The sequence below is a fragment of the Balaenoptera ricei genome, chromosome 1 (genome assembly GCF_028023285.1).
Source record: "Balaenoptera ricei isolate mBalRic1 chromosome 1, mBalRic1.hap2, whole genome shotgun sequence".
NCBI lineage: Eukaryota > Metazoa > Chordata > Mammalia > Artiodactyla > Balaenopteridae > Balaenoptera > Balaenoptera ricei.
In genome coordinates this window covers 113,420,087-113,447,882 of record NC_082639.1, presented here as the reverse complement: position 1 = coordinate 113,447,882, position 27,796 = coordinate 113,420,087, and the positions used below count along the sequence as shown (strand labels likewise).

The 27,796-nt window shown below is 40.2% G+C and overlaps 1 protein-coding gene and 1 pseudogene across 1 annotated transcript; both read right to left on the bottom strand.

The window, feature by feature from the left end:
* On the bottom strand, positions 1–27,667 carry DAP3 (death associated protein 3). The gene is made up of 13 exons (XM_059933416.1): positions 27,576–27,667; positions 17,456–17,507; positions 12,965–13,087; positions 11,429–11,530; positions 8,589–8,697; positions 7,130–7,222; positions 6,354–6,484; positions 5,586–5,666; positions 5,339–5,497; positions 4,565–4,624; positions 3,982–4,071; positions 1,305–1,422; positions 1–371 (listed from the first exon to the last, which is right to left on the bottom strand). Exons 1-13 carry the CDS (start codon positions 27,578–27,580, stop codon positions 286–288), a joined length of 1,209 nt encoding a protein of 402 aa, XP_059789399.1. The 5' UTR covers positions 27,581–27,667; the 3' UTR covers positions 1–285.
* Positions 18,898–19,802, bottom strand: LOC132351971 (small ribosomal subunit protein uS2-like; annotated as a pseudogene).
* Positions 27,668–27,796: the final 129 nt, after the last annotated feature.

Here is a 27,796-nt window from a genome sequence, read left to right as displayed (position 1 = left end):
TTTAAGAAAGATACTTAATTTAATTTTTTAGGAAAAGCTACATGATTATTTAAAATGTGAAAACCACAACTAATAAACTGATGTTAGTTTCAGGACATCTTATTGCCACCACAGTCACATCACAAGGAACCCACTGCAACGAAGGTTGGGAGCTGACTGCAGTCCTGTCCGATCCCATAGGTGCACGTGCCTGGCTGCTCTTCTTGTGTCCTGCAGGACTCCCCCATCTGATTGGGTCCATTAGAAGAAATGTCCATTGTCTTCCACGTACCTTGTGACCATGGCTTAGAGGTAGGCACAGAGCCGCTCCAGCTGCCCGGGATTCCTATTACTTAGGAACAGCAGCTCCTTCTTCCCTTCTTCTGTATGAGCTAAAATGGAGTCAAACACAGATAACTGGCAGTTTTCTCCTGTAGCATTTTGTTACTTAGCAAATTCTGTAGTCAAAGGCTATGTTATCCAGATTACATTCTGATATAATTAGCACTCCCAAAACCTCACTTCTAGGCCCTTTATTCCACCCCCCAGTATTATTTTTTCTATGCATAATTTCCTTTTCTGTCTCTATTCCTCCAACCAGCATCTATCTCTCCCTCTGTTTCAAGACTATCCTCTGGACTTTAAGGACTTTGTCAAATCTCTCAAACCTCCTTTTAGAAATCTCCCCATTGTGCCTCCTAACTCATCATGCTGCAGCTGCTTTATACTCTTCCCCCTATTCCTTTAATAACCTATTTGCAGCTAATTCTCTATTACCTAGTGACAGAACCACCTTTATTTTTCCTCTACACCCCGCCCCCCAACACACCCACACCCACCCAGCACTGAGGGCAAGGGTTAAATGAGCAGCTGGAACACTTTCATCTACAAATACTAGGACAGGTATAGCAAGGATTTGGTTCGGTGCTGGAGTAGCCTCTCACACAGCATCAGTTGTTCTGGGGGTGTCCCAGCATATGAGCCTCTCAATCCAAGTGTGTTGAATGATGAATAAATGTGACAGAGTGTGGCAGCAACCCAATCACCTGGAAACTGCCAGTGGCTGGGTTCGGTCTCACCTCCTCTGTTAGCATGAGCATCTTATTCTAGACTAACGTGAGAATTTTAGGGAGAGATATAATGTCTCTTGTAAATCAAACTTTAACCAACCCCACACCTTCTGTACCATCTAATCAGCCAGAAAGAAGTCAAGATAAAGGGGAAAAAGATGAAGTACAAATTACAGGCTGCTGCTGAGGGAAGAAGAGATCAAGGCTCTGACTCAGTGGGATTCTTCTGTGAGAGGAAAAAGCTAAGCAACTGACCTTTCTCATGTTGAAGCCAATTGTTCTCCAAATAATAGTGAATACAACTTTCAAATTCCTTTGGGTTATAGTTGGAAACCAGGATGGGAATAAAGGGATCCAGGGCGTCAAATCCTTCCTGGAGAAGAAAAAGGATAAAGATACAGTATTCGTTAAGTGACAAATCAGTGTTTATTTAAACACTTTGAGGATAAGGTCTTTGATTTTGTTCTATTCTCCTCTACTCCACATTCTCTGGGGCTGGCTACCCTTGCTCTACATGGCCACAAATATACTTAAAAAAGAGAGAATGCTTGAGGCCAGGGGCGGCGGCGGGGGCAGGGGGACGGGGAATGCCACTTATCTGAGAGTGTACACACATAATCATATACGTGTTTAAATTTTTTTACAGTTCTAACTTCAATAGTCAACAACAGTTTTGATAGTTCATATACTCAAAAAAATTAAACAAAATGACAAGGATGGGGGAAAAGATCCTATTATAGAATATAAACTAAAACAAATGAATCAAACTGTATTTCAAAGTTCAAACATAACACTGAAGGGAGGAGGGAAACTAACCCAAACTAACTTCTGAACAGAATATTTGAACGAAAGACCCTTAGGCTAAAGATAAAAACTGCTCTAAAAGATATTGAGCCTAACTAAAACAGAAGTAAAAAAAAAAAAAAAAAATTGCCCTCTAGTTCGCAGCTTATTTATCTAGAGGCAAGGGTTAGCAATTCTGAAACTATTTTTACTATAATCTGAGATTGAGCTAATATGTAAATACACTGTGAATGAAAGATTATCGTTGGAGAAGAGGGTTACAAATATGGAAAGGGCAAAGGATACAATGAATGCCGGGATGCTAGCCTGGAACTAGAGGTATCAGATTCATGGTTTTTTAATATAGAGAAACAGATACAGATGTGTGTGGATGTGTATATATAAACACATATATGCATATAGCACATGTACCTGTATGTTTGTATATATGAATGGTGCATGTATCTACTCACTAACTCTGCTGGAGGGCCTAGAAGAAGTGACACCCACATCCCAGTAGCAGTAAGTATACCTAGCGCTCAGGTCTTGGTTTCTAAATACCATTCTCCTCTAAAATGAACCAAAGCTCCTTGAAGAAATGGCTGATTTTAGGGCTGGGGCATGGAAAGTACATGATGAGTCGTCTGGAACATATTCTTTTTTTTTTTTTTTTTTAATAACTTTATTTATTTTTGGCTGTGTTGGGTCTTCGTTGCCGCGCGCGGGCTTTCTCTAGTTGCGGTGAGCGGGGGCTGTTCTTCGTTGCAGTGCGCGGGCTTCTCACTGCGGTGGCTTTTCTTGTTGCGGAGCACAGGCTCTAGAGCACAGGCTCAGTAGTTGTGGCACGGGCTTAGTTGCTCTGTGGCATGTGGGATCTTCCCGGAGCAGGGCTCGAACCCGTGTCCCCTGCATTGGCAGGCGGATTCTTAACCACTGTGCCACCAGGGAAGCCCTGGAACATATTCTTGTGCCAAAAATAAAGAAGTGCTTAGAAATGATGGGGACAGAGGAGGAAAGGTAGGGAGAAAAATGATGGGGACATGTTAAAGGGACATAGAAGCCAGCTTGAAGGGCTCCTACTGGCCAAATCTGGGATAACTTAAGTAGCAAAATAAATAATGAGAGTAATTATTTAATGGGTTCTAAACCCATTAAATAAGAATTCACATGTCTATGTTGAAACAAATACATAAATACATAAGGGAGAAAGGAAAATTCTTAAATATAAGAGAGGGCCAACTGATACATTTAGAAGTTATGGTGGAGCTAGAAAATATCCATCTTGCAATTATCATGATAACTGATTTAGGGAAGAATCACCGATGGAAACTAAAACTAGTAAAGGGAAGTTTGAGAAGTAAAAGGATATTTACCTAGTCTCAAAGTATATCTCCACAAGATACTTATTCATTACAAAAGGAAAAGAGTAACTTTACTGAGGAGAAATGAGGTGGAGAGCACCTTAACTAAGTGTTCAAAGTTTATATTGCCAGTAACAGGAGAAATAAGTTCCATGTGCTTTCTGATATTATGCACTGAGAAGACACAATATAACTTCTAACATCACATATAATCAGGAAAAAACTCAGACAACCCCATAAAATAACCCATAAGATAACTAGCATGTACTCTTCAAAAACAGAGATATAAATATTAAGGTTATAAAAGACAAAGACTGAGGATCTGTCCCAGATTAAAGGAGACTAAAAACACTTGACAGTTGAGTGCGGTGCATTATCCAGGACTTTCTTTTCCTGTAAAGGACACTGGGATAACTGGCAAAATCAGAATATACTCTATAGATTAGGTAACAGTCAATGTTAACTTTCTGATTTTGATAACTGTGCTGTGGTTATACATTAGAATATCTTTGATTTTAGGAAATATGTATTATTTAGAGATAAAAGAGGGCATCGTATCTCAGGTTAATGTCACATAATTCAGGAAAAAAAAAAGACGGAGAGAAAGAGTAAAGCAAACATGGTAAAGTGTTAACGATTTTAGAAATCTAGTTGAAGTCACAGAGGAATACCATTTTTCTCCAAGTCTGAAATTATGTCCAAAAAAAAAATATATATATATATATATATGTATGTATATTTAGACAGAATGACTATCTAAGGGTAAACAAATTTTCCAGTGATTTGACCTTTCCCAGCAACTCCTGGGGCAGATAGGCTTTCCGGGACTTAAAGAGAGACCCAGTCTGGCTCACAGTCAACACAATGGCGCCTCCTTGCTGAAAGAAAGGAGAAAAAGCTGAATTTGAAAAAGACAGAAAAATGCATTTTAATCATCTGCAGATTTTTTTTTTTTTTTTTTTTTGCCATATGGTGGTATTGCAGTGTGATCTAGCACAGTTAAATGGCAACTAAATTGATTATTAATTCTCGATTTGACTCTGACAATAAATTGCTGTATGATCTTAAATTTATCAAAATCCTTTCCAAAGTTGATAAGAAATAAAAACACCTTGAACAACTGCAGCAAAGTGAAATTATGCCAATATTTCAAAAAAATGGTTTTGAATAAGCGTACTACAGTCAAGTGGAAAGATAAGAAACCAAATATATAGATTTAAAACTTGGTACAGTTATGAGAATTAAATAAGATATAAGAACTTTCTGTCCATAAAATTAGAGACCGGTAAGTATTAGCAATGAGGCAGTTGAACATCTTTAAAACGAAAATACATTTCTTTCTGAAATCTGTTAAGCATCAAATGCACTCACCCAATCATTTTTCACCATTTTCCTCAGGTTGTAAATAAATGCTAGTTCTTCTGGGGCAATCTGCACATCGGTCAATGTGTGAGACAGAGGTGAGAGGGAGGAGAAAGGGAGAAAAGAGGGAGAGAAGAGAACATTACTTGCTCTGCCCGGATGCTCCCCTGAGATATCTGCACTGACAACAACTAGAAAATCCTCAACTGGGAAATCCCTGGAGGTCCATTGGTCAGGACTTCGCGCTCTCACTGCCAAGGGCCCGGGTTCAATTCCTGGTCAGGGAACTAAGATCCCACAAGCTGTGCTGTGAGGCCAAAAAAAAAAAAAGAAAAAAAAGAATCCTCAACTACTACATAACCACAGTACCTGAAGGTACCTCTGGAATAAGCCACATGGCCACTGCTCCTCAAACTGCCATGCTTCTGGAGATTAAAAAACAGTTACCAAGGGAGAAAATACCCACTGCCCCAACCCACCCCCTTCCTTGATGCTTCTGATCATCGTCTCTGCTTAGACCAGAGAACATCATTTTGAAAAGAGAATAGAAAGAAAAAAATTGACAAAGAAAACACAGCTTTTGTTGTCATGCTCTTGGTATTCAGTGGATGATGGAATATGGCATCATCTTCTCCTTCTGATACTATTTTCACTATACATCTTATTTCAAATATTCCAAGGCAAGAAAATATACTGCATGGTCTAGAAGGCTATGTCCCAGCCTACGTATATGATGGTTTCTGAAATCAGAGAAACCAAAATAGAGAAACTCAGTTTTCCTACCGGGCTTTTATCTTCTCTTTTCAGTGTGGTCCTTCCCCAGAGAGCATTGACTCCATCCACTGCCACCAGGAGGCGAAAAATACCCAAAGAACTTTGCCTCTTTAGCTCTTTGAGCACAATCCCAGCTGCATCTGTGGCATTCCTCACCCGCATTATGCCCTGTAGGGAAAGAGAGACAGTGGCTTGCAGTCCTACAAGAGGCTGTCTCTGGTTAGACATAGTACACGTTCAGTGTCTTTTTTTATACCTGTTCAACTACTTCTCCCAGAGGACTGCCTTTCTCAGTGCTTTCTCGCTTATTCCAGACATACTTCTCTTGAACTTTTATCTAAAAATAAAACAAAGACCAAAAAAGGCCACTTAGCCTAAGGATAAACCCATCCCTAGCTAAGAAGGTAGGGTAGGAGGCTAAGGTTATTAGGAGTCTATTTTCATCTATTTTTCAAGCCTTGTAAGAGAGCTCAGCAGGGAAGTGAATGCTTTCTAGCCCATTTCTGCCTGGAGCTTAAAGAAACACACACAAAATAGTAAGGGATTCTGACTAAAAAGGCCCAGGATGAAGCCTTGGCACCTGCATTAACAAGCTCCTAGGTGATTCTAACTTATATCCAGAGTTGAAAATCCCTGGCCTAGAGACTGTATGCAAGAATCACTAGAGAATAATTTTACGAATATGTTTCTGGTACCTAAAAGATCTAATCTGGAGAAAATTATGTAGTTGAAATGTGTGTTAGAGGATTTTAGGCTGTCACCTTGGAAAAGTCAATGAAGCAATCTGGACTTCACTTTGCTACCCACCAGATGTGACCAGCTTACTGCTGCCTCTTTATTTTACATGGATAAATGAGTTTCAGCGTGTGAACTCACTGTGAATAAAATGTATGAAAGAAATACAAAATGGTATAGTTATCCCAACTACAATATTAGTTCTCCATAGTCTACTGATACTCAGGGCACAAAGAAGATAAAAATCTTAAAAGACTGTAGAGCACCAAACTTCTGGGAGTCTAGTCACCTGACTCAAGAAATGCTCATTTGCAGTTTTGAAATTCTTCAGCCAGGTTGAAGCCTCTAAAGGTTGATCAAAGCGCTGTTTGTTGTAGGTGGACTGCAGAAGATCCCGGCAGTTTTTCACCCAAAGATGAGCTAATCAAAAGGCAAAAGAAAACAAACTAGGCAGGAACTGACTGTATTCAACTCAAAATACTCTATGCTTCTTTAAGTTATGGAAGATGACTTTAGTTTCCCACATATATTTCTTAAAGCCTTCTTGCTTCAGAGGTTTACTTTTTGGTCTGGTCCATCTTAGATTAAATATTATCATTACACACAATACACAAATAAATGGATTAAAGGTCACCTCAGCTTCCTGGCAGTTTTTAAAGACAGAAAATGTGGATGCAAACAACACTGAACAAAACAAGGAGGGATATATGCGAAGTATGAGAGTTTAAGTTTTTAAGATCCATGCTGACAACCTAGAATGCTGACAAACAGTACCATGTCAAAGGCTCTGTGGGTACTCAAAGTTGTTGGCTGATGGCAATAAAGCTTGTGGTGAACACTAAGGTGGGAGTTTATGCTCTTGGGCATTACCTATCAAAGTGAGGATTGCTGCGCCAAAAAATACTTCATTCTAATTATCAAAAGGTTCCAAAACCAACTCAGACCAGCCTGTACCCGGAGCAAAGACCTCTCCCTTAGTTGTCAGAGCCCTGTCAGAAAATTGAAGCCACAATGTTACCACAGTAACAGAATAACTAACCCCAACATAGTGAGGGAAGTTCTTACCATCTGGAATATGTAGTATCAGCCAATCCTGTTTTGCACAGAAATGAATAACATGGCAAAGACTGAGGGTTTTTCCTGTTCCCTTCTCGCCATCTAAAGCACTTGCTGTTAAAGAAAACACCACCTTCCAGCGGTTGGGACTCCGCGCTCCCAACGCGGGGGCCCCGGGTTCCATCCCTGGTCGCGGAACTAGATCCCGCATGCCGCAACTAAAAGATCCCGCATGCCAGAACTGAAGATCTTGCATGCTGCAAAAAAGATCACGTGTGCTGCAGCTAGAACCCGTCACAGCCAAATAAATAAATAAATAAATATTTTTAAAAATAATAAATTTATAAAAAAAGAGAAAGGAATAGTAGTTTCATTTTTCTCACCAGGAATTGATTTAGGAATGGATGTGTGACGTAATTCTGGGCAATATGAAATGAGGGAATGTCTGATGGACGCTTCTGGGAAATTTTTCTTTGTTTTAAAAAAAAAAGAATGCAAGAAAGGAATGTTTACTTTTCTGGCCTTTGGACATGGCTCTGTGAAGATGAGATGTTTGGAGTTGCTGCAACCATTTTGTCAACATGAAGAAATCAACCTGGAGACAAAACCTAATACGGTGAGGATGACAGCAGAAAGATTAAAGGAATCTGAGTTCTCTCTTTTTTAAAAGAATATTTATTTGTTTGTTTTGGCTGCGCCCGGTCCTGGTTGCAGCGTGCGGGGTCTTTAGTTTTGGCATGCCTGCGGGGTCTGGTTCCCCGACTGGGGATCGAGCCCAGGACCCCCTCATTGGGAGAGCAGAGTCTTACCCGCAGGACCACCAGGGAAGTCCTGGAATCTGAGTTCTTGATGACCTCAATGAACTGCTGAAATAACCAAACCTGAGCCTAAACCTGATGTTCCCGTTCCTTAGGCAAAAATCATTTATTACCTAAGCCATTTTGAGTTGGACTTTCTTCTTACTCAACTGCAAATGAAGCATCTTAAGTGATAAACTAAAACAGGAGAAGCACAACATGGGATGAAGAATTGGGTCATTTTAGAGATGAGCCACCAAAAGTTGGAGTATGTTAATAGGCTATTTAATATGTTCACACCTAATTCTTTTAAAAAAAGCTGTTTTGACAGTACCACTAAAATAGATTACTTACATCTTTTAAATTTAGGACTGCAAAAATCTCCAATTAGAGCAAGGAGTAAAAGAAACAAGTTCCTGAGGAAAATAAATTTTGTCAATTTTCAAAATATTAGAATTTTCATGCACTCTTACTACAGGAGTGTCAATTCTGACTTAACCCCTTCTGGCTAAAAATAAAGGTATTTTCTTAATTAAAAAAAAAAAAAAAGAAAAAGAAAACACCACCAAAAGGGACACTTCGACTGTCAACAAATAAAGCATTTCTTCTTTTCCCACATTTGAGGGAGGAAAGCATTGGCTCAGATAGCCCAGGCAAGCAGGAAAGGATACAGAAAACGTATCGTACAGCTGGATGAGCAAAATTGGTGTTTTTCAGGTAATGCAGAAGCTCTAGGGCTGGTCTCCTTACCATCAGGCAAGCTTCATTGAATGTCTTCACCTAACAAAACAGGGAAAGAGGAAGGAGAGGGTGGGGTGTGGAACTTCTAGCCTGTTCTTGGTAATATACACTGAGTCCAACATAGCAACCATAGCATCAAATTGCCTATTTTTCATTTATTCAGTTAGGAAAGGTTGGTATTGAATTTGAAAATTTAGCCATGTAATTTAGCTAAGAATTAAAACACATTATCCCGCACCAAGTGTATAACAGTCAACTTTTGATTATTTCTGTAAATGAAGCACAGATATTATATCAGTTAATTGAAATTTACAAATAATCCAGACATAACTATGTAAACTACTTAAGGTTGATATAAATATTAAAAGCATGTAAAATGCTTAACAAAGCATCTGACACATGGTAAGCATCAAATAAATGTTAATTCTTTTAAATTTATTTTTAGCTAATTCTTTTTTTAAATTAAATTTAATTAATTTATTTATTTTTGGTTGCACTGAGTCTTAGTTGCGGCATGCAGGATCTTTCGTTGCGGCACGCGGGCTTCTCTCTAGTTGTGGCTTGTGGGCTCCAGAGTGCTTGGGCTCTGTACTTGCGGCACGTGGGCTCTCTAGTTGTGGGGCAGAGGCTCAGTAGTTGCGACGCGTGGGCTTAGTTGCCCCATGGCATGTGGGATCTTAGTTCCCCGCGTTCCCTGCATTGGAAGGCAGGTTCTTAACCACTGGACCACCTGGGAAGTCCCTTTAGCTAATTCTTATTACTGTAACCACCTAGACTTCTCTCTAGAACTTATATACATACCAGCTCAGGAGCAGGTGCGACCAACTGCCCCACAGCTATGAGGCCGTACCTGACACCACCAGTATACAGATACACCAGAGAACTGACACACAAAATTCATTCCCTTTTTGCCACCAGGAATAATTTGGTGGAAAAATTTGGGAAGCAGTGATATGTATGAAAATGATTTGCAAAGTATTTAATAATGTCTACTGATAAGAATAAATGCCTAACAAATACTACTCACAAGTATATCAGATAAGGATTAAGACAGTGTTGGTATTTTTTTTTTTTAAAGTATTTTTTTTTAAACGTTTCTTTAATTAATTAATTTATTTATATTTATTTTTGGCTGTGCTGGGTCCTCGCCTCTGTGCGAGGGCCCTCTCCAGTTGCGGCGAGCGGGGGCCACTCTTCATCGCGGTGCGCGGGCCTCTCTCCGTCGCGGCCTCTCTTGTTGCGGAGCACAGGCTCCAGACGCGCAGGCTCAGTAGTTGTGGCTCACGGGCCTAGTCGCTCCGTGGCATGTGGGATCTTCCCAGACCAGGGCTCGAACCCGTGTCCCCTGCATTGGCAGGCAGACTCCCAACCACTGCGCCACCAGGGAAGCCCCAGTGTTGGTATTTTTTAAAGAAATCCTAACCAAACAATTGAATTGGAGAAGAACTTTGACAGGTAAGTTCAAACTTAATGGAAAGTGAAACCTTCAAAAACATGATACAGATATTAAAACAGAAATGCCGTACTAGGCAATATGACAGTACTAAAATACACAAACAATGGTGAGGGAGTTGGCCTTTACATACATGGAAGTTATGGAAAGAATGTATGAGTAATTCCCTCCAAAGCACTGGTGGTTAACCATTCTGAAAGCAACCTGCAATAGTTAAAGTTAGGCCCTCAGAACCATGTTAGAGATTGTACTATGAATGTCTTGGGACAGTTTAAAGTGATGATTTCTTCTGACCGTGTCCTACTTCCAAACTTAACAAAATTTTTGATGACAAGCTGTCTATGGCCTAGAATTAGCCCCTTTACTGGTGTCTCATCTAATTTCTTGAAATAAAACACATTGAAGAAATGACATCCTCTGGTTTCTAAGCTAAAAATCACCTGCACAGTCAAGTTTGATATTTCAATAAGAAGGAATAATTTCTGAGGCTGAAACTAATTGAGCAGGAATTAGCCAAAAGAACCAATTTCCCCAGGGACTTCCCTGGTGGTCTAGTGGGTAAGACTCCATGCTCCCAATGCAGGGGGCCTGGGTACGATCCCTGGTCGGGGAACTAGATCCTGCATGCATGCCACAACTAAGAGTCTGCATGACACAACTAAGACCTGGCACAGCCAAATAAATAAATAAATAAATAAATGTTTATTAAAAGTGTTAAAAAAAAAAAGAACAAATTTTGCCAATAAACTCTGCTTGCAGTTAACTATGAATTCTTTCAATGGCTATAAAGCAACCCAAGATTACATTCTTTGGGTTGAATTTATGACCACAAAACTACATTTTCTGAAAACCCATGAGACTGAAGAAGAACAATGAATGATGATGCATCTAATCCAAATATCATTTCTATTTGGCTCAAAAATATATTATGTTTTCGCTTTTCCACACATATAAACTATTTTCATGATATTTTGCTAAGGCAAATATTAAATTCATTTTTAACAATTACTTGACATCTAAAGTTTCTAGAAATCTGTTGGGTAACACAAGGAAAAGAGTGGAATATTATTTATTTACTTAAGAATATTTTGCCTGGCTCCAAAAAGGATTTAAAGAGGTTAACTGCAGATAAGCATTTGCTTAAAGTAATTATAACAACAGCACTATTCACAAAAGATAATCAATAGCTCTATTTATCTGTTTTGTTTTTAAGATTCAAATTAAATCTTTTATAGTTTTCTACTCATTTAGTTCCACCCCTCTGCTATCAACAGCTTGTGTTATAAGCTCCCTCCAATTCCCTCCCGTTTTGAGCACCTGCATTACAAAGCGAGGAGGCAGGCCATGGGGGAATACAGTCTTCAGATCTTGGAAGGATATGTTGTAGTGCTGACCCTCATGCTGCTCCCCATGCTTGGCCTAGGAAATAAAAATGCAAACAGGTATAATGGATAGAGTGACAAAGACTTTGAAAAAGTGTCAAGGGCCTTCTAGACTGTAGTGAGGAAACACTTCTCTCTCAGAGCTGGAAAAGATATTCTTTCATTTCTTAGACAAAAAATGCTCACTGTTGTCCCCAAATCCACAGTGTATATATAAAGCTGATGTTGGCCTGAATGATGAAGCCAGTTGCTCGGCAACATAAACCCTAGATGTGGAAGGAGCAGAGACAATTCTTGCCATCTGGATTCTTCTGTGCTGTGCATAGAGATGATCCAGTCACGTGACAAGATCATCTGCATGCCACTGTTGCCATAGAAACCTCGGAGGAACTGGCAGATAAAGGGACTACAATTACAGGGAAAAGCTGAAAGGCAATTCAATGACTTCATTCACTTATTCTATTTCATTTTGTGCTTGTGAAAGTAGATGAACGCTAGAGACATAAATAAAACACACCCTGCTGAGATGGCGTTTTGGGTAATGCGTTATTTTTTTCCCTTCCACAAGCACAGCATATGTTAAGATGGGGCAACTCAGAGGGCAGGGGTAGGGACAAAAAGGGAGAGAAAAGCTATTGGTTCCCTTCACATTTAAGCACAGACCATACAACTAATTTCATTTATAAGAGGCAACAATAATACTGAGGAAGGAGAAATCAGCATTTAGCCTAATGGGACCTGAAATAGAAAATGCAACACTGGATACTGCTGGAATCCTGGTTTCTGCCGATAAACTTCACTTTAAATGCTGCTCTTGTCAACAAATCAAGTTAGTTCCCTCTCCAGACACTAGGAAATCCACTTAGAAAGGTGGAAGATAGTACCAGATTGGTTATTAGGAAAACTATGTGGTCCCAGGCAAGTAAGTTGATTTCGTTAGGATTCTCCGTACCAGGGTTGGTAAACTATGGCTGGCTACCCATTTTTGTAAATAAAGTTTTACTGGAACACAGCCAGGCCCATTTGTTTATGGCAGAGCTAAGTAGTTGTGATAGAGATCACTTTGGCTCATATGCCTAAAATATTTACTATATGGTTCCTGTAGGAAAAGTTTGACAACCCATCATACACTAAGATCAATAAAAACTACTAAATTTAACTTCTAAGGAATTGAGTAGTTAAGTATTTACTAGGTACCTAACTCTATACCCAACAAAACCCTTGGCACAAAGTGAGTTCAATGGTAGGAATTAAACCGAAACAGATATGGACTGACCTGTCTGAGCTATGTTACCATGGTATCAGATAGGGATGGGGAAGATCAGGGTTCCAGAATGCTGTCTCAGGTACTGTCTGACTATATGTAAAAATCTGCTTAGCTTCTTTCAGTTTCAGTTTTTCTTATGTGTCAAATGATGGCAATACAAATTATAAGTCCTGAAAAAAACCCATATACACATTAGCAACTCACCGGATCATTCTCACTGGTGCGGGAAATAGCTCTGGGACTCTCAATTGCAACCTGGTTATCCAGGTGAGCAGCAAGGCACTGGGGTGCCTGGGTCCCTATGTGCAAAAAACGTCCAGGGTCCAACTATAAAAGAAACCATTTTAGTGTTTTACAATTAATAGGCTTTTTATGCTTGCTACAACACTGAGGTTTTAAGCCATATCTGCAACAGGGAAAAATATCACTAACATGCATTTTAGTTTTATGTAAAACAGATCCTTGTTATTATTTATAATTCTCTAAGTCCAATCACATTATTCATACTCTGAATCTGTTCCAGCTTGTGTTGCTATGTCTGGGCTCTGTCCCATATGGAAACAATTCCGTTAGAGATTGTTCAGGAGCACAGCTCAGCCATTAACAACCTAACTCAGGAAACTTCATTTAATGCTCTTGCCTACAGTGATGAATGGTGGCCAGTACTGTACAATTCCCAGCTGTCTAGTAATCCTAGTCACCTCAGTTATTAGGGGATTAGTGCAATGTTCCTATTTGATAGGTATAATTACACTCCTTGCAACAATTTTCTTGCTAGCTGTGCCCTGAAATAAAGAATCTTTCATTAAGGACGTGTAATGAGGGAGTGAGTAAAGCATCCAGCTAAGTGAATAAACTGCTCTACAGGCAAGTCAGTGAACTGCACATGGAAACCTCAGAACTGGGAAAGGTTTGGGGAAGAGGATGAGATTTCAGGAGATAAATCTGAGAAAATGCTAACTGGAGAACTCCCAAGCTGAGTTTAAGGATAACAGGCCTTGTGTATAAGTGAAAAGATGCCAGTTACAAGAGAAAGATTAGAGTATGAATCCAGTAGAATGAGGAAAACAGGGTTGTGAGAGATGGCTGTAGAAAGGGAGCTGCTCGCTAGGTCAATAGATAGTATGAAAGCTGCCTGTATTTATATTTAGTCTCACCAAGCAGCTTCATGAGTCCAGAAAATGTATATTATTTTTGTACTACCTCTCATAACACTTATACCCATTTAACAAGACCTTTGACTCCCTGACAACTTTTTAACTGGTATCTTTAAATCTTTGACTCTTCATCTTCCACGGTCCAGAAGATTTGTCCTCCCAAATAGGTTTAACCTTCAGCTAGTCAAAAAGTTTGGATGGTTCCCTATTAATGTCAAAATAAGTCTCAAAGTCCTTAGCATGATAATTAAGGCCACTGCTATAAGTTCAACCTACTTTTCTAGTCCCACTCCTTTATAAACTCTATACTCCAGCCAGCCAACCATGCTAAAACATGTTATTCACTTTCATGCCTTTATATTTCTGCTCATTCTACTTCAGCTTCCCTCTCTCCCTATTTAAATCTTACTCATCATTTAAGACTCACCTCAAATGTCATATCCTCTGTGAGGATTTGCCAGACACCTCCAGGCAAAAGCAATTATCTTTCCCTCTCTATAGATAGCACTTTCTTTGTATTGCATGCATTTTTACTCTGCCTTGAACTACATTCATGGCTTTTGTTAACTGAGTACCTATAAAATGCTAGGCAACAGAGTGTTATACACACATTATTTTTGAGCCAAGAATCCTAGAAGATAGGTAGAATATTATGCTGTTTTCTTATGAGGGAAATCAAAGTTCAGGGAAGTTAAATAACTTTGTCTAAAGTCACAGAGTTGGTAGGTGATGAAACCAGAATTCAAATCCAAGTTTGTCTGACTCCAAAATCTTTATCCTTTTTATTGCATCATGTTATCTTACACACAAGTTTGTCTCCCATTTTAGGCCACACACACTTGAAAGAGAAGGGATCAGGTTTTATTCATTTTTGTATCTCCTTCTCCAAGTACCCCATGCGCCACAAATACTTCATACTTGTGCCCTGGAATAAAAAAATCTTTCTTAGAGACATGATGAGATGGGGGAGTTTGTAAAGCATCCAGCTAAGTGAGAGTAAACTGCACTACACTGCCACTCAGTGAACTGCACATATAAACCTCTGAACCAGAATTTGCAATATTTAATGTAAAGTAATAGGGTAAAGTAATACAGTTGCTCCAACATTGTCTGCGAATGCAGAGACACCAATGTTTATCACATGTACTCTATACCTCCCAGCCTCCCTTGCAGAAAGATTGGGGTCACATGATTAGTTCTGGCTAATGAGCTATCAACAGAAATAACTTGGGTCAATTCTAGTCAGAGCCAGTTAAGAGTGGGTATAAATTCTCTTTTTTCTCCTGCTGTGGCAACCTTAAAACCTACATGCTGAGATGGCATCCCAAGATGACAAAACTGCATCCCTATGTCTATCCCCTCCCATATTTGCCTGTAAACCATTTTTTTTGGCAGCACTGCACAGCACCTGAGATCTTAGTTCCCCGACCAGGGATCGAACCCGTGCCTCCTGCAGTGGAAGTGCAGATTCTTAACCACTGGACCGAAAAGGAATTCCCTCCCTGTAAACCATTTTGGAAATATAGCAACATCAAGAGCAAAACAAAACATATACACACAACACAAACAATATCATGTGCTGAGTTAAGCCAATGAGAATTCAAGGCCTGTTACCTCCATAGGATCTGAACTATACACCCTACAATGTTCTCAATTCTACGGGAGAGAAAGCATCATGTCTCTAAATAAAGTAGCAGTCAAGTGGAAAATTAAAGATATTCAAGGACCACAAGGTGGTGCTATTTCTACAAGAAACCTATGACTTTTTAGTTAAATGTTTTTTGCAGCAAATTAAAAGCTAGCAAAATGGATTCCTTACTTCTTCGTGTTATATATGGCATCACCCAGCTAGTCTCTTGTCTCCAGGGAAAACAACCATATGTACAACTGCCTGTGCACCGTTCCAGAATGAAAATCATGCAGTTCTTGAAAGAAGGGCATTCACGAGCCTATAAAGGAGGTTACTCTAAACTAATCTACAAAAAGCATAAAATCTTCTCACTGACATTCCTCTATACTTTGGACTCAGGTCTTTCTTGTCTGCTATAAAGGAAGAAGAAATTGTAGCCTTTTAATATAATAAGTTGGGGCCAAAATCCATCCCTTTGTTGATCTTTGCTTTTTCATATTGTTTTATAAAAATGGGTTATTTTATGTACATAGGTTTGTCATGAATCCCTGGAAAAAAGGTGAATCCTATAAGAAGAAGGGCTCCTTTTTAAGGAAATCTAATCTGTAATTAAATGATCAGATGGAAGTGACTAAGACCTTCCAGCTCAGTTCTCATCCTTTAAGATATAACTCTGGGAGAATTTCCTCTGGACCCTACTAATCCAGGTTAGGTGCTTCACCATGCTATGACAATCATTTATTCATGATCCCACTACTGGACTTCGAGGTCCTGAAGAAAACATGGACCATAAAATGCAATACAGCACAGTGGTTAAGGCCACAGGCTTTGAAGTCAGACAGACCTGGTATCTAGTCTGGGTTAGACAACTTCACAGCGTGTTACCTCAGGCAAGTTACTTAGCCTTTCTAATCCTAAATTTCTGCATCTGTGAAACAAAGATATTACCTACCTCAGGGGTTGATCATGAAGATTAAGAGAAATAAAGCACTTAGCACAGTGCCTGGCACATAATGAATGCCCAAAAAATAGTAACCACTGGGACTTCCCTGGTGGCAAAGTGGTTAAGAATCCATCTGCCAATGCAGGGGACACGGGTTCGAGCCCTGCTCCAGAAAGATCCCACATGCTGCAGAGCAACTAAGCCTGTGCACCACAACTACTGAGCCCATGCTCTAGAGCCCGTGAGCCACAAGTACTGAGCCCGTGTGCCACAACTACTGAAGCCCGCGTGCCTAGAGCCCGTGCTCCGCGACAAGCCCACGCACTGCAAGGAAGAGTAGCGCCTGCTCGCCGCAACTAGAGAAAGCCCGTGCACAGCAACAAAGACCCAACACAGCCAAAAATAAATAAGTTAATTTAAAAAACAACATCAAAAAAACCAAATAGTAACCATTATTAGTGAAATGAGTCATCTTAGAGTACTGAGTATCTGCCATAAGGAAGGTACTGAAAAACTATTTGCTAAATAAATGAGAGAATGAAGTAAAGCAACAGAATAGTCTTTCTTACATATGATTTTATTATTTTAATCAACTATCAGAAATCGGCAACTTATTTTTTTTTAAATACTTCATGAAGGGATGATAATCATTGACCCAACTGGAGAATAATAAAAGTTAATAAAGATAACTGCACTTAAGCTTATTTATCTCCTTTAAAAAATGTTAGTTCTCCTATGATAGGGTAAATTCCCAAGTGCAACTATTCTACTAACACCTGTTATTGGATTTTTAGGGCAGTTGGGAGTGAAGTGTATGGGCAGAGAAATGGAATTGTGACTGTTCTTTTGAGCAAAACTAGTCAGCTGAAGTTCTCCAGAGCATTTTATTCTGGATACAATCAATCCAGAAAAGAAATCCACCTAAAGACAGTTTACACAAAGCACTTAGGTCAGTCAGGACTCACCTTATGGACCCTGGAGATAAGCCTTGTCATTCCTTTCAGCATTATCCCTGCACTTTTAAAAAAAAGTGAAAAGGTAAGCCACAACTGGGAAAAGATATTTGCACAATGGATTAGTATCTAGAATAAATAATGCCTTTAAACTGATTAAAAAAATGAGCAGAAGACACGAACAGATATTTCACAGAAAAGGGAATACAAATGGCTAGTAAACCCATGGAAACAGTTCAACCCTTATGACAAATCAGGGAAATGTAAATTAAAACCACCACAATGAGATACCATCCACAACCATCATATTGAGAAAAATGCAAAAGACAACAGCAAATGTTAAAGAGGCTGTGAAGCACTGGGAAGTTTCCTATACTGTCAATGGAATTATAAATACAAATATCTTGGAAAACAAATTTGACATTATCTGTAAAGTTGAAAATGTACATGTCTATGGCCCAGGTATTCTACTCCTTCGTATTTATTTTAGAAAAACACATATACATGTACACTGGGAAATATGTATCACAATGTTCATAGTAGTAGAATATGAATTATCAAAACTGTAAAAAGCCCAAATGTCCATTGATAGAAGAGTGGATAAACGGAGATACGGTCATGCAATGGAATGCCATACAAAAATAAAAAGAATAAACTGCAGTTACATGTAGGACATAGATGGATCTCAAAAACTAATACTGAGTGAAAACTGTAATATACAGAATGATATAATTTATATGAAACTCAAAAACATAAATCCTAATTATCTGGAGAATACACATATATGTAATAAAACTGAAAGAGAGAGGCAAGAGAATGATAAGCACACATTTAGAATAATGCTTACCCTTAGGGAAGAGGTAAAGGGACAAGATTGGGGCAGGGCACACAAAGGAATTGTAATGATCTATTTCAAATGATGGATAATAGATATGAGTATTTATTATTTTTATACCATGTGTGTTGTATTTATTCATTTGTATGTTGGAAGTATTTAACTTAAAAACCCTAATCATGTGGGAGCTAAAAAATGTTTAAAATACTTAAATGCAACTCTCAATATTCACTAGTAGATAGCATAACTAAATCAAATCTCCAGGTAAATCACCTACTTCATTTTGGCTCATAATTTTCACCTTTCTTACATCCAAAATCTTTAAAGCAGCAGCAACAACAGTGTTACACCTGTTTATTCAACAGTAACAACAACAACAGAGTCGCACCCATTTATTCAACACTTACTGAGGACCTATTATGTGCCAGGGCCTGTGAATAAGATGGTGAACAAAGCTGTTCATTTCCTGACCCAACAGAGCTTATAGTACGGTTAAGAGATGACACAAACTCCTCTGAATTCTATCTCCTTTTAGTTTTCAAGCTTACTATTTCTCTTTTAGAAACTGCTTATTTTCCCATCAACCTCTTTCCATTTTAAGAGTTTGTGGAAGAACAGCTTAAGACCATTCAGTGGTTGTTCCTACTCATTCAGTGGCCTGAGCAGTGGGAGCTGCAAACCAGGCTTCAGTGGCAGGCTGAGCACTCCGGTCTTCAGCAGGGAACTGCTGAATAGGCACAGGGAGCACCTGCACACCTTCAGACCAGTCAGCCACCTCAGGTTGAGCAGCAGTGAACTTAGGAGCTGGAATGGTCCATTCACCCTGAAATTCCTCCTTGGTCACAGTCTTCTCAGCTGCCGCCTGCTCTTCCTTTTCAATCTCTTCAGGATCTCTGTAGAAGTAGAGATCAGGCATGACCTCCCATGGGTGTTCACGGGAGATGGTGCCATGCATGCGCAGAACTTCACATCAGACTCACTGAGTGAGCTCCCTTGTTGTTGCATGGGATGGCAATGCCCACATAACGCAGAGGAGAGTCTGTGTTACACAGAGTAATGGTGGGCAGGTTAATGTAAAAGGCCGCTGTGAGAGACTGGTCAGCCCTGGGATCAGTAACCACCAGAAGTCTCGGCTCCCGGAAGGCTGCCTGGATCGGGTTAGTGAAGCCTCCGGGAATGAAGCGGCCAGCAATAGGAGTAGCTCCAGTGGCAGCAGCAAACTTCAGCGCAGCTTGCTGGAGGATATGACACTGACATCAGCTGGGTTTTCAATGGCAACAATGGCACCAGCTGCCAAGAGAAGCTTCTCTCAGGTTCTCTTCAGATTTATCATGTAGATGCCATCACTGTTCCTTTTGTAGATGTACTGTTCCATTTGGAAGTCAAGGTTGGTGCCACCTAAGTGGGTTCCAGCTGCAAGAAATTTGAGGACCTCCCCCTCCTTCATTTGCAGGCCATCAAGGGCTCCGGACATTGTGAAAGTTTCCCTTTAAGTTACAATGGGAATCCAGAACAACGCCGTAGGGACCCCTGTCTGGGTAGCGCGGAAAAGGCAAGTTTACTTTTTAATAAAAATGCCAAAGCATTCCTTAATTCAGTCATTCAAAAATGTGTTTTGTGCTTTCATGTGCCCACACTATACAGACTACACAGTGGCATGGTCTCTACTGGCCTGCCTCACATTTACATGTGGGATTGCAGGGCTCCTTTGCTGTGTTTGAAAACCAAAAGTTCTAAAGCAGCAGTTCCCAAAATGAGTTTGGTGAATACTAACTAGTCATAAAATGCACCAATGTTCTCTGGCCAAAGAAATTTGAAAATGCTATATAGTTATCCACTTCTTGAATAATTATAATATATGCACATATTCACACATTTAAAGGCTTTGGGGAACACTATAGTTAAGAGACTTCATTTTAATCCAAATTTACTTGGCCTTGGAACCCTTGGAACTCCCGTTGTTGCAAAATACTATTAATAACATCCTCCTGGCTGCTAGTGGAAGGGCTGCTGCTGTGGAGTAAGGTGGTGGCTGTGAGCATGTGCCCAGGCGTGAGGATGAATTCTACTAGGCCACAGGCAGGGTTGAGGTCCCCTCTGTTCCCTGTTCTTCAACGGTTCTCCTTAGTTCTGCCTTAACACTGCCTCTACTGCTGTCCACCACTGCCCAACGCCCACCACCACCACCTGCTGCCTAATCCAACTGTTCAGAGAAGAGCTAACAGAGCAAGTCTAAGACTGCTGTCCTTAGAAAGGCCTGCTTGCAAGGTTGCCCCTTAGCTGGTGTCTGGGAACTTGGATTTCTGGAGAGTTCCCACCACTCCCAGAACTGGTAAGAGTGGGTCACTGTGCCTCAACTATTTATACAAACAACATGGTTTACATTAAACACCTGCTTTCCTTCTGGGAGTCTGGAAATTTACTACATGCGAGGCTGATAATGACTATATGACCAGCCCCAATAAAAACCGTGGGCACTGAGACTCTGTTGATAGTTTCCCTGGGTGGCAACACTTCACGTGTTGTCACAATTTTTTGCTGAAGGAATCAAGTGTGTCTAATGTGATTCTACTGGGAAAGGACTCTTGGAAACTTATACCTGGTTTCCTCCAGATTTTGCCCAATGTGCCTTTTCCCTGTGCTGATTTTGCTCTGTATCCTTTTGCTGTAATAAATCATAGCTGTAAGTACGACTATGTGCTGACCTCTGAGTCCTCCTAGGGAATCACAGAACCTGGAGGTAGTTTTGGCAACCACTGACACAACCATCCAGTGCCCAACACTACCCAGTATCAATCTCTACCTTATACCCACCATCACCTGGCACCCAACACCACCATCTTTGACCAGCTCAATTTTCTTAACCCCAGTTCTTCTCAATCCTCCCCTATTTCTATTACCTCAACTCCCTGCCTCCAACACTGTCCTCCCCGATCCGTGACCAGCTAACTCCCATACCAATTCTAACCCTCTGTATCAGCTGATTTCCAACCCTAAGCCCTCTACCCAACCTCAAGTTTCCCAACTCCCAAACTATTCAGGACCCCAATGCCACTCCAACAGGATCTGGCCTACCCAATCCTGCTCCCCAGATCTTCTCAATGTGCCCTGGTACAACCACTATTATGAGACAGCTGTGGGCTGCAGCTCTGGAAGGAGGTAGTGTCCTAGAAAGAGTGGGTGACATGATCCTGAGGTCACTACTTCCTCCAGGTATGCCTGTGGTCATTGAGGCCATTACTCTGGCTATGTTTTAGAGATTATGGGAAATGCTGGTCAGGAAAATGTGACCAGCTTTCCATCTTCTATCCTGTCATCTTGTATCCATATTACAACATTGGGCCTACCAGCCTCCATCCTTGAACTTCTCCAATCCATCCTTTCCACTGAAGTCTGGCTCTTAAAACCCTTCAATATTTTCCTACTGCTTTTAAAGGTAAATTACACACACACACACACACACACACACACACACGGCTTATATAAGAATAACAGAAAATACTTTAAGAAAAAAGGGGGGTCAGTGAATCTCAAAAGTCTGATCTCAAAGCAGACAATCCAGACTAAACCACATTTTCCATGTTCTTTAAAATACCTGTAAGTAGAAAAAAATCCTATTGACAGGCCAAATGAAAGCAGAAGAATGGAGTATTTGCTCATTCTACATTCCAAGACATATACAAATCAGGGCACTGCAAGAAAACGGTTCAAAGCCACTAATACTATGAAAAAATGGAGTAATGATTTCTCCTTTCGGTTTTTTCATATCCTTTGAATGTTGATTTGCAGAGTACAAGTTAACCACATTGTAACTGGAAGGCAGATAAAGGACAGGTTTCCTATTAAAACTGACTGATGGTACAAGATGAAAAGAGTTATGGAGATGGATGGTGTGATGGCTACACAATAATGTGAATGTATAATATCATGGAACTATACACTTAAAAATGGTTAAGATGGTATATTTTATATTATGTATATTTTACCACCATAAAAAAAAAGGGAAAAAACAAACCAAAATAAGACTGATGGTTAAAATTAAAGATAAATAATTTTCTCAAGCCTTCTAGGAAGATGAAGAAAAAAATTCTCAAAGATATCATTAAAATACTTCTCTAATATTGTTCAACTGCCATCATTCTGAGACTCTACCTGTTGTCTATTTCTACTATTTCAAGGAAGAAAAGTCCTCCCTCCAATCCCAGTCATTCTTTGTTTAAAGTGTGGATAGGGACTTCCCTGGTGGTCCAGTGGTAAAGAATCCGCCTTACAAGTCAGGGGATGCGGGTCCGATCCCTGGTCAGGGAACTAAGATCCCACGTGCTGCAGGGCAACTAATGCCGCGTGCCTCAACTAGAGTCTGCGAGCCGCAAATTACAGAGCCCACGCGCTCTGGAACCCGCAAGCCACAACTAGAGAGAAAATCTGCATGCCACAACTAGAGAGAAGCCCGCACGCTGCCACGAAGATCCCGCATGCCACAACTAAGACCCAACGCAGCCAAAAATAAAAATAAATAAATAAATAAATAAAGACAAATAATTCCTTAGTCTTTAAACCCTTTGAAGTGTTTTCAGGTACACTTGTAAGGGACATTTACTCACTATTGTATTTAAAGTTCTGTCACTCTTCTGACGAAACTTTCTGGCTAGTGTTAGAGCCCTCTTTCTTTAAAAAGAAAAAAAAAAAAGTATTGTCACGTAGGCCAAGTGTACACTGAAAAGGAAGTCAGAAAAAGCCTGTACCAAACTTAGAAAGGTATCCCAAAGGCTATATGCTAACACTTCAGTGGTCACAAAAATCATAGATTATTTTTTAAATTAAACATTTACTATTGAGATATTTACATATTCACAGGCAAGTGAAAGAAATAATACATGTTCCATGTATCCTTTACCCAGTTTCCTCCAATGGTAACATCTTGCAAAACTATAGTACAATATCACAACCAGGATATTGACCTTGATACAGTCAAAATACAGAACATTTCCATCACTTTAAGGATCCCTCAGGTTGCCCTTCTACAGCCTCCTGCACTTCCCTCCCACAACCCTCCCACTCCTTAACCCATGACAACCACTAATCTGTTCTCTATTTCTGTAATTTTTTCATTTCAAGCATGTTATATAAATGAAATCATACTGTATGCAACCTTTTAATATCGGCTTTTTCCATTCATCATAATTTTCTGGAAATTCATCTAGGTTGTGTGTTATATGCATCAATAGTTTTTCTTTTAATCCTGAGTACTATTCCATGGTATGAATGTGCCTGTTTGTTTAACCATTCATCCATTGAAGGACATCTGGGCTGTTTCCAGGTTTTGGCTATTACGAATAAGCTGCAATGAAACATTTGTGTACAGATTGTGTGAAGAGAATAAAATTCTTCAGGTTAAGGTGATCTAGTTCAAGAACTGAATTAATGCTACAATGATCTGAATAATAATAATATTTTTCAGAAATAGGCTCTAAATTAAGCAATTTATAGGCACTGTCTCACAACACAATCCTATGAAGTAGATATTACATCCATGTGAAAATAGGGATGGATAGACTAACTTGCCCGAGGATATATAGCCTAAAAGTGACAGTTCTGGAATTCAAACCTATGTTTGACTCTGCAGCCTTTGCCATTAGCCACTGTGTATATTGTATTATCAATTATCAAGTGCCGGAACATTTCCACTGATGGGGAACTCACAAAGCAGTCCTGCTTTTATGGAAAGTTCTTTCACAATCTGAGGTGAAATGTCTCCTTATAGCTTCCATTCACTATCCCAGCCTTTCTCTTTGGTTTTACAAACTACCTTCCATGTGATAAATTGAAGGTAGTTATGTCCCCTATTTTTTCTTTTCCAGGGTAAATGTCTTCAGTTTCTCAAAGCAATCATCATAGAAGTCCTTTATATTACTCATCAATACTCTTCAGCTATCATCTTTTTCTTTATAAATAAATTTATTTATTTATTCATTTATTTAATTTTGGGCTGCATTGGGTCTTCACTGCTGCACACGGGTTTTCTCTAGTTGCTGAGAGTGGGGGCTACTCTTTGTTGTGGTGTGTGGGCTTCTCATTGCGGTGGCTTCTCTTGCTGTGGAGCATGGGCTCTAGGCGCACGGGCTTCAGTAGTTGTGGCACATGGGCTTCAGTAGTTGTGGCTCGCGGGCTCTACAGTGCAGGCTCAGTAGTTGTGGCGCATGGGCTTAGTTGCTCCGCGGCATGTGGGATCTTCCCAGACCAGGGCTCGAACCCGTGTCCCCTGCATTGGCAGGCGGATTCTTAACCACTGCGCCACCAGGGAAGCCCTCACCTATCGTTTTTAGATTTTATATTTTCAAGAGTAACTATTTTGTTATTCTATTATGGAAAATGTGTTGAGGCAAGGAATATGACTTTATTCGGAAAGCCGGCAGACCGAGAAGGTGGCAGACTAAAGTCTCAAAATAACTATCTTTTTTTTTTTTTTTTTTTAATAAATAGAATCTGGGTCCCTTTCAGTTTATTTATTTATTTTTTAATTAATTAATTAATTAATTTATGGCTGTGTTGGGTCTTCGTTTCTGTGCGAGGGCTTTCTCTAGTTGTGGGGAGCGGGGGCCACTCTTCATCGCCGTGCGCGGGCCTCTCACTATCGCGTCCTCTCTTGTTGCGGAGCACAGGCTCCAGACGCGCAGGCTCAGTAATTGTGGCTCACGGGCCCAGCTGCTCCGCGGCATGTGGGATCCTCCCAGACCAGGGCTCGAACCCGTGTCCCCTGCATTGGCAGGCAGACTCTCAACCACTGTGCCACCAGGGAAGCCCCTCAAAATAACTATCTTATCCAGGTTTGGATGCCAGTTTCTTTTATAGCACAGAGAAGGGGAGGAGATGAGGAAGTAAAAAGGCCATAAGTTTTGCAAATATCACCTGGAATGGCCAGCCTCGGGGAGGGGAGGTGTTAATTTCTTCTTTCTTGTAGCCAACCACAGGTGGACAGGGTCCGGATGTTTCCCTGAACAAAGGCACTTTGGTTTAGCATTCAGGCAGAGGGGCAGGGTTCCCCGAGGCAGGCCATTATGTATAGACAGTATCCTTTTAGTGAACAAAAACAGCAGAAAGCAAAGGTTAAAGTAAAAGAAACAGATCCAACATGCACTGCTGCTGTAACAAATTACCACAAACTTGGTGTCATAAAACAACACAAATTTGTCATCTTAGAGTTCTGTGGTTTAGAAGTCCAAAATCAAAGTGTTGGCAGGACTGTGTTCCTTCTGGATGCTCTAATAGAGAATTTGTTTTCTTGACTTCTCCAGGTTTTAGAGGTTGCCCTCTCATCTTCAAAGCCTACAACAGTTTGTCAAGTCTCTGTCCTACTGCCTCACTCTGACACTGAGTCTCTGGTCTCCCTCTTCCACCTTTAAAGAACTCTTGTAATTACAGTGGGTCTACCAGATAATTCAGGATAATCTCCCTATTTTCAGGTTAGCTGATTAGTAACCTTAATTTCCTTCTGCCACGTAACATAATGTGTTTACTGGTTCCAGGGATTAGGACACGGACATCTTTGGGGGGAACCATTATTCTGTTTTCCATACCTTCCTTGGTTCAAATAATTCAGGGTTCATTCATTCAATAAGGTCATTTTATTGAGCACTTAATATATTTTAGTCTCTGGTAGGCACTGGAGCACAAAAGAACTGAATACGATCTTATTTGTCTATACTTAGCTGACAATTCATGAATCAGTGCAGTTACCCAAAGCTAGTTAAAGGCAGAGACTGTAAGTAACTTTCTTTATATACAAGTGTAGTGGAACTCCATTAAAGGTGTTTTTCCTTTCTAGCATATGCAATTATGTTGCTAATGAGAAATTTACTGTGAAGGCAACGTGGTATAGTGAAAAAAGTTAAGTTTTTAAGAGACAGGCAAATTGAAGTCTAAAGACAGTTACCGGACTTCTTTGAGCCTCAGGCTTCTCATCTGTAAAATGGGGGTAAGATGATCTATTTCAAAGTGTTGTATAAGGATTAAACAGGAACACAAGTTCTCTTGGCATGGTATTCCACAAATGTTAATTCTCTTTCTCGTCTCATATTTTAAGTATCTAACATTAATTTCAACATTTCCATGACTTGCTTTGCACTAGACTACAAAAGAATATAATAGAAATGTTACACATAGTCCCTGCTCTCAAATTAAAAATGTTCTTGGTAGGGTAACACACCTGCATACATGACACAATTAAAAAAAGATCAGTGGCTCCTAAATGGCTCCATGAAAAAGTTGGGACTTAAGGTTAGGAAAAGCAAATATATAGTGAGGTAATTAAGGCGGATTTCCCTTTAAAAAAAAAAAAGCAAACAAATAAAACCTGATCCATATTTTGAAATATAATATGTTAAGGGAGAAATTTAGGAGTGTCTACTTGAACTTTAGAACTTGAATAGGCCTTTGAGATTAATCTAGTACAGTGATTTTCAAAATATTCCCAGATCCCTAGAAGTCCACAGATGTGAAGGAAAAGGGAAACCCAAGTGGATCCCTCACCTAATTTATTCGGCTTTGCTCACTGGGTGAAACTAACGATTACTGGAATAGAAGAAAGTTTTGGAATTATCTGTGGATTTTAATAGTCCATAGTTCTCCTGAATTCAATCATCAAGAAAAAGTAAATGTTCATGCAGAGTTTTGCGAAACAAGTATCAGTAACCACGGAAATCTGACAGACCTAGTTTTGCACTGTTTTACCAACGATTTGGAAGAAAAGGACACAAACTACCAATTACACCCACAAACTTTATCAACATCAAGAGTACTGTGAACGATAACATTAACTCTCTGCACTTCCCCTGTGCCTAGGAGCTAATTCTACTATACACATATTTTATTATTTTACCACACACCAACCCTGAAGGCAGATTTGGAGTTAACTAATTTTTATGTTCAGTTTTTCGTTTCTTGTTGGTAAGGAACTAAGAAAAATAACTTTCTGAAGGACACACAAGACATGGGAGATCGAGTCCAGACCTGAACTTGAAATATATGGTGTCCTTATCCTCTAACATAAGGCTGCCTAATGAGGTTGAAAATGCATCATCCATCCACGAGGTTTGTGTAAAAGTGCACAAAAACATCATCGCGTATAGACAATAGTGTGAAATTCGAAAATCTAAGCTGGGTTTAAAAAAAAAAAATAAGAAAGAAAGAAAAAGCCGACCACTGAGCCGGTTCCTTCTTGGGTCCTAGGTCCGCAACACAGAGCCCGGAGGGAAGCCCCTTAGGAGGGCTGCCGGCCCTACTGTCCTCACTCCCTACCTCATGGAGGTTCGGAGTCCCGCTCCTTTCCCTCAGGGGTACAACCCCCGTGCCGGTTCACTTCCTCACCGAGAGTCGTGGACCAGCTCTCCCGACCCGGTAAACCGCAGACACTGTCAAAGGCAGGCTCCTCGGCGATCGTCCCGCAGCAGAGACTCAAGCTCGGGTCGTACGGCAGGAAGCTGCTCAACGCGCAGCCGTCGCGGCCTCCAACCACCGGC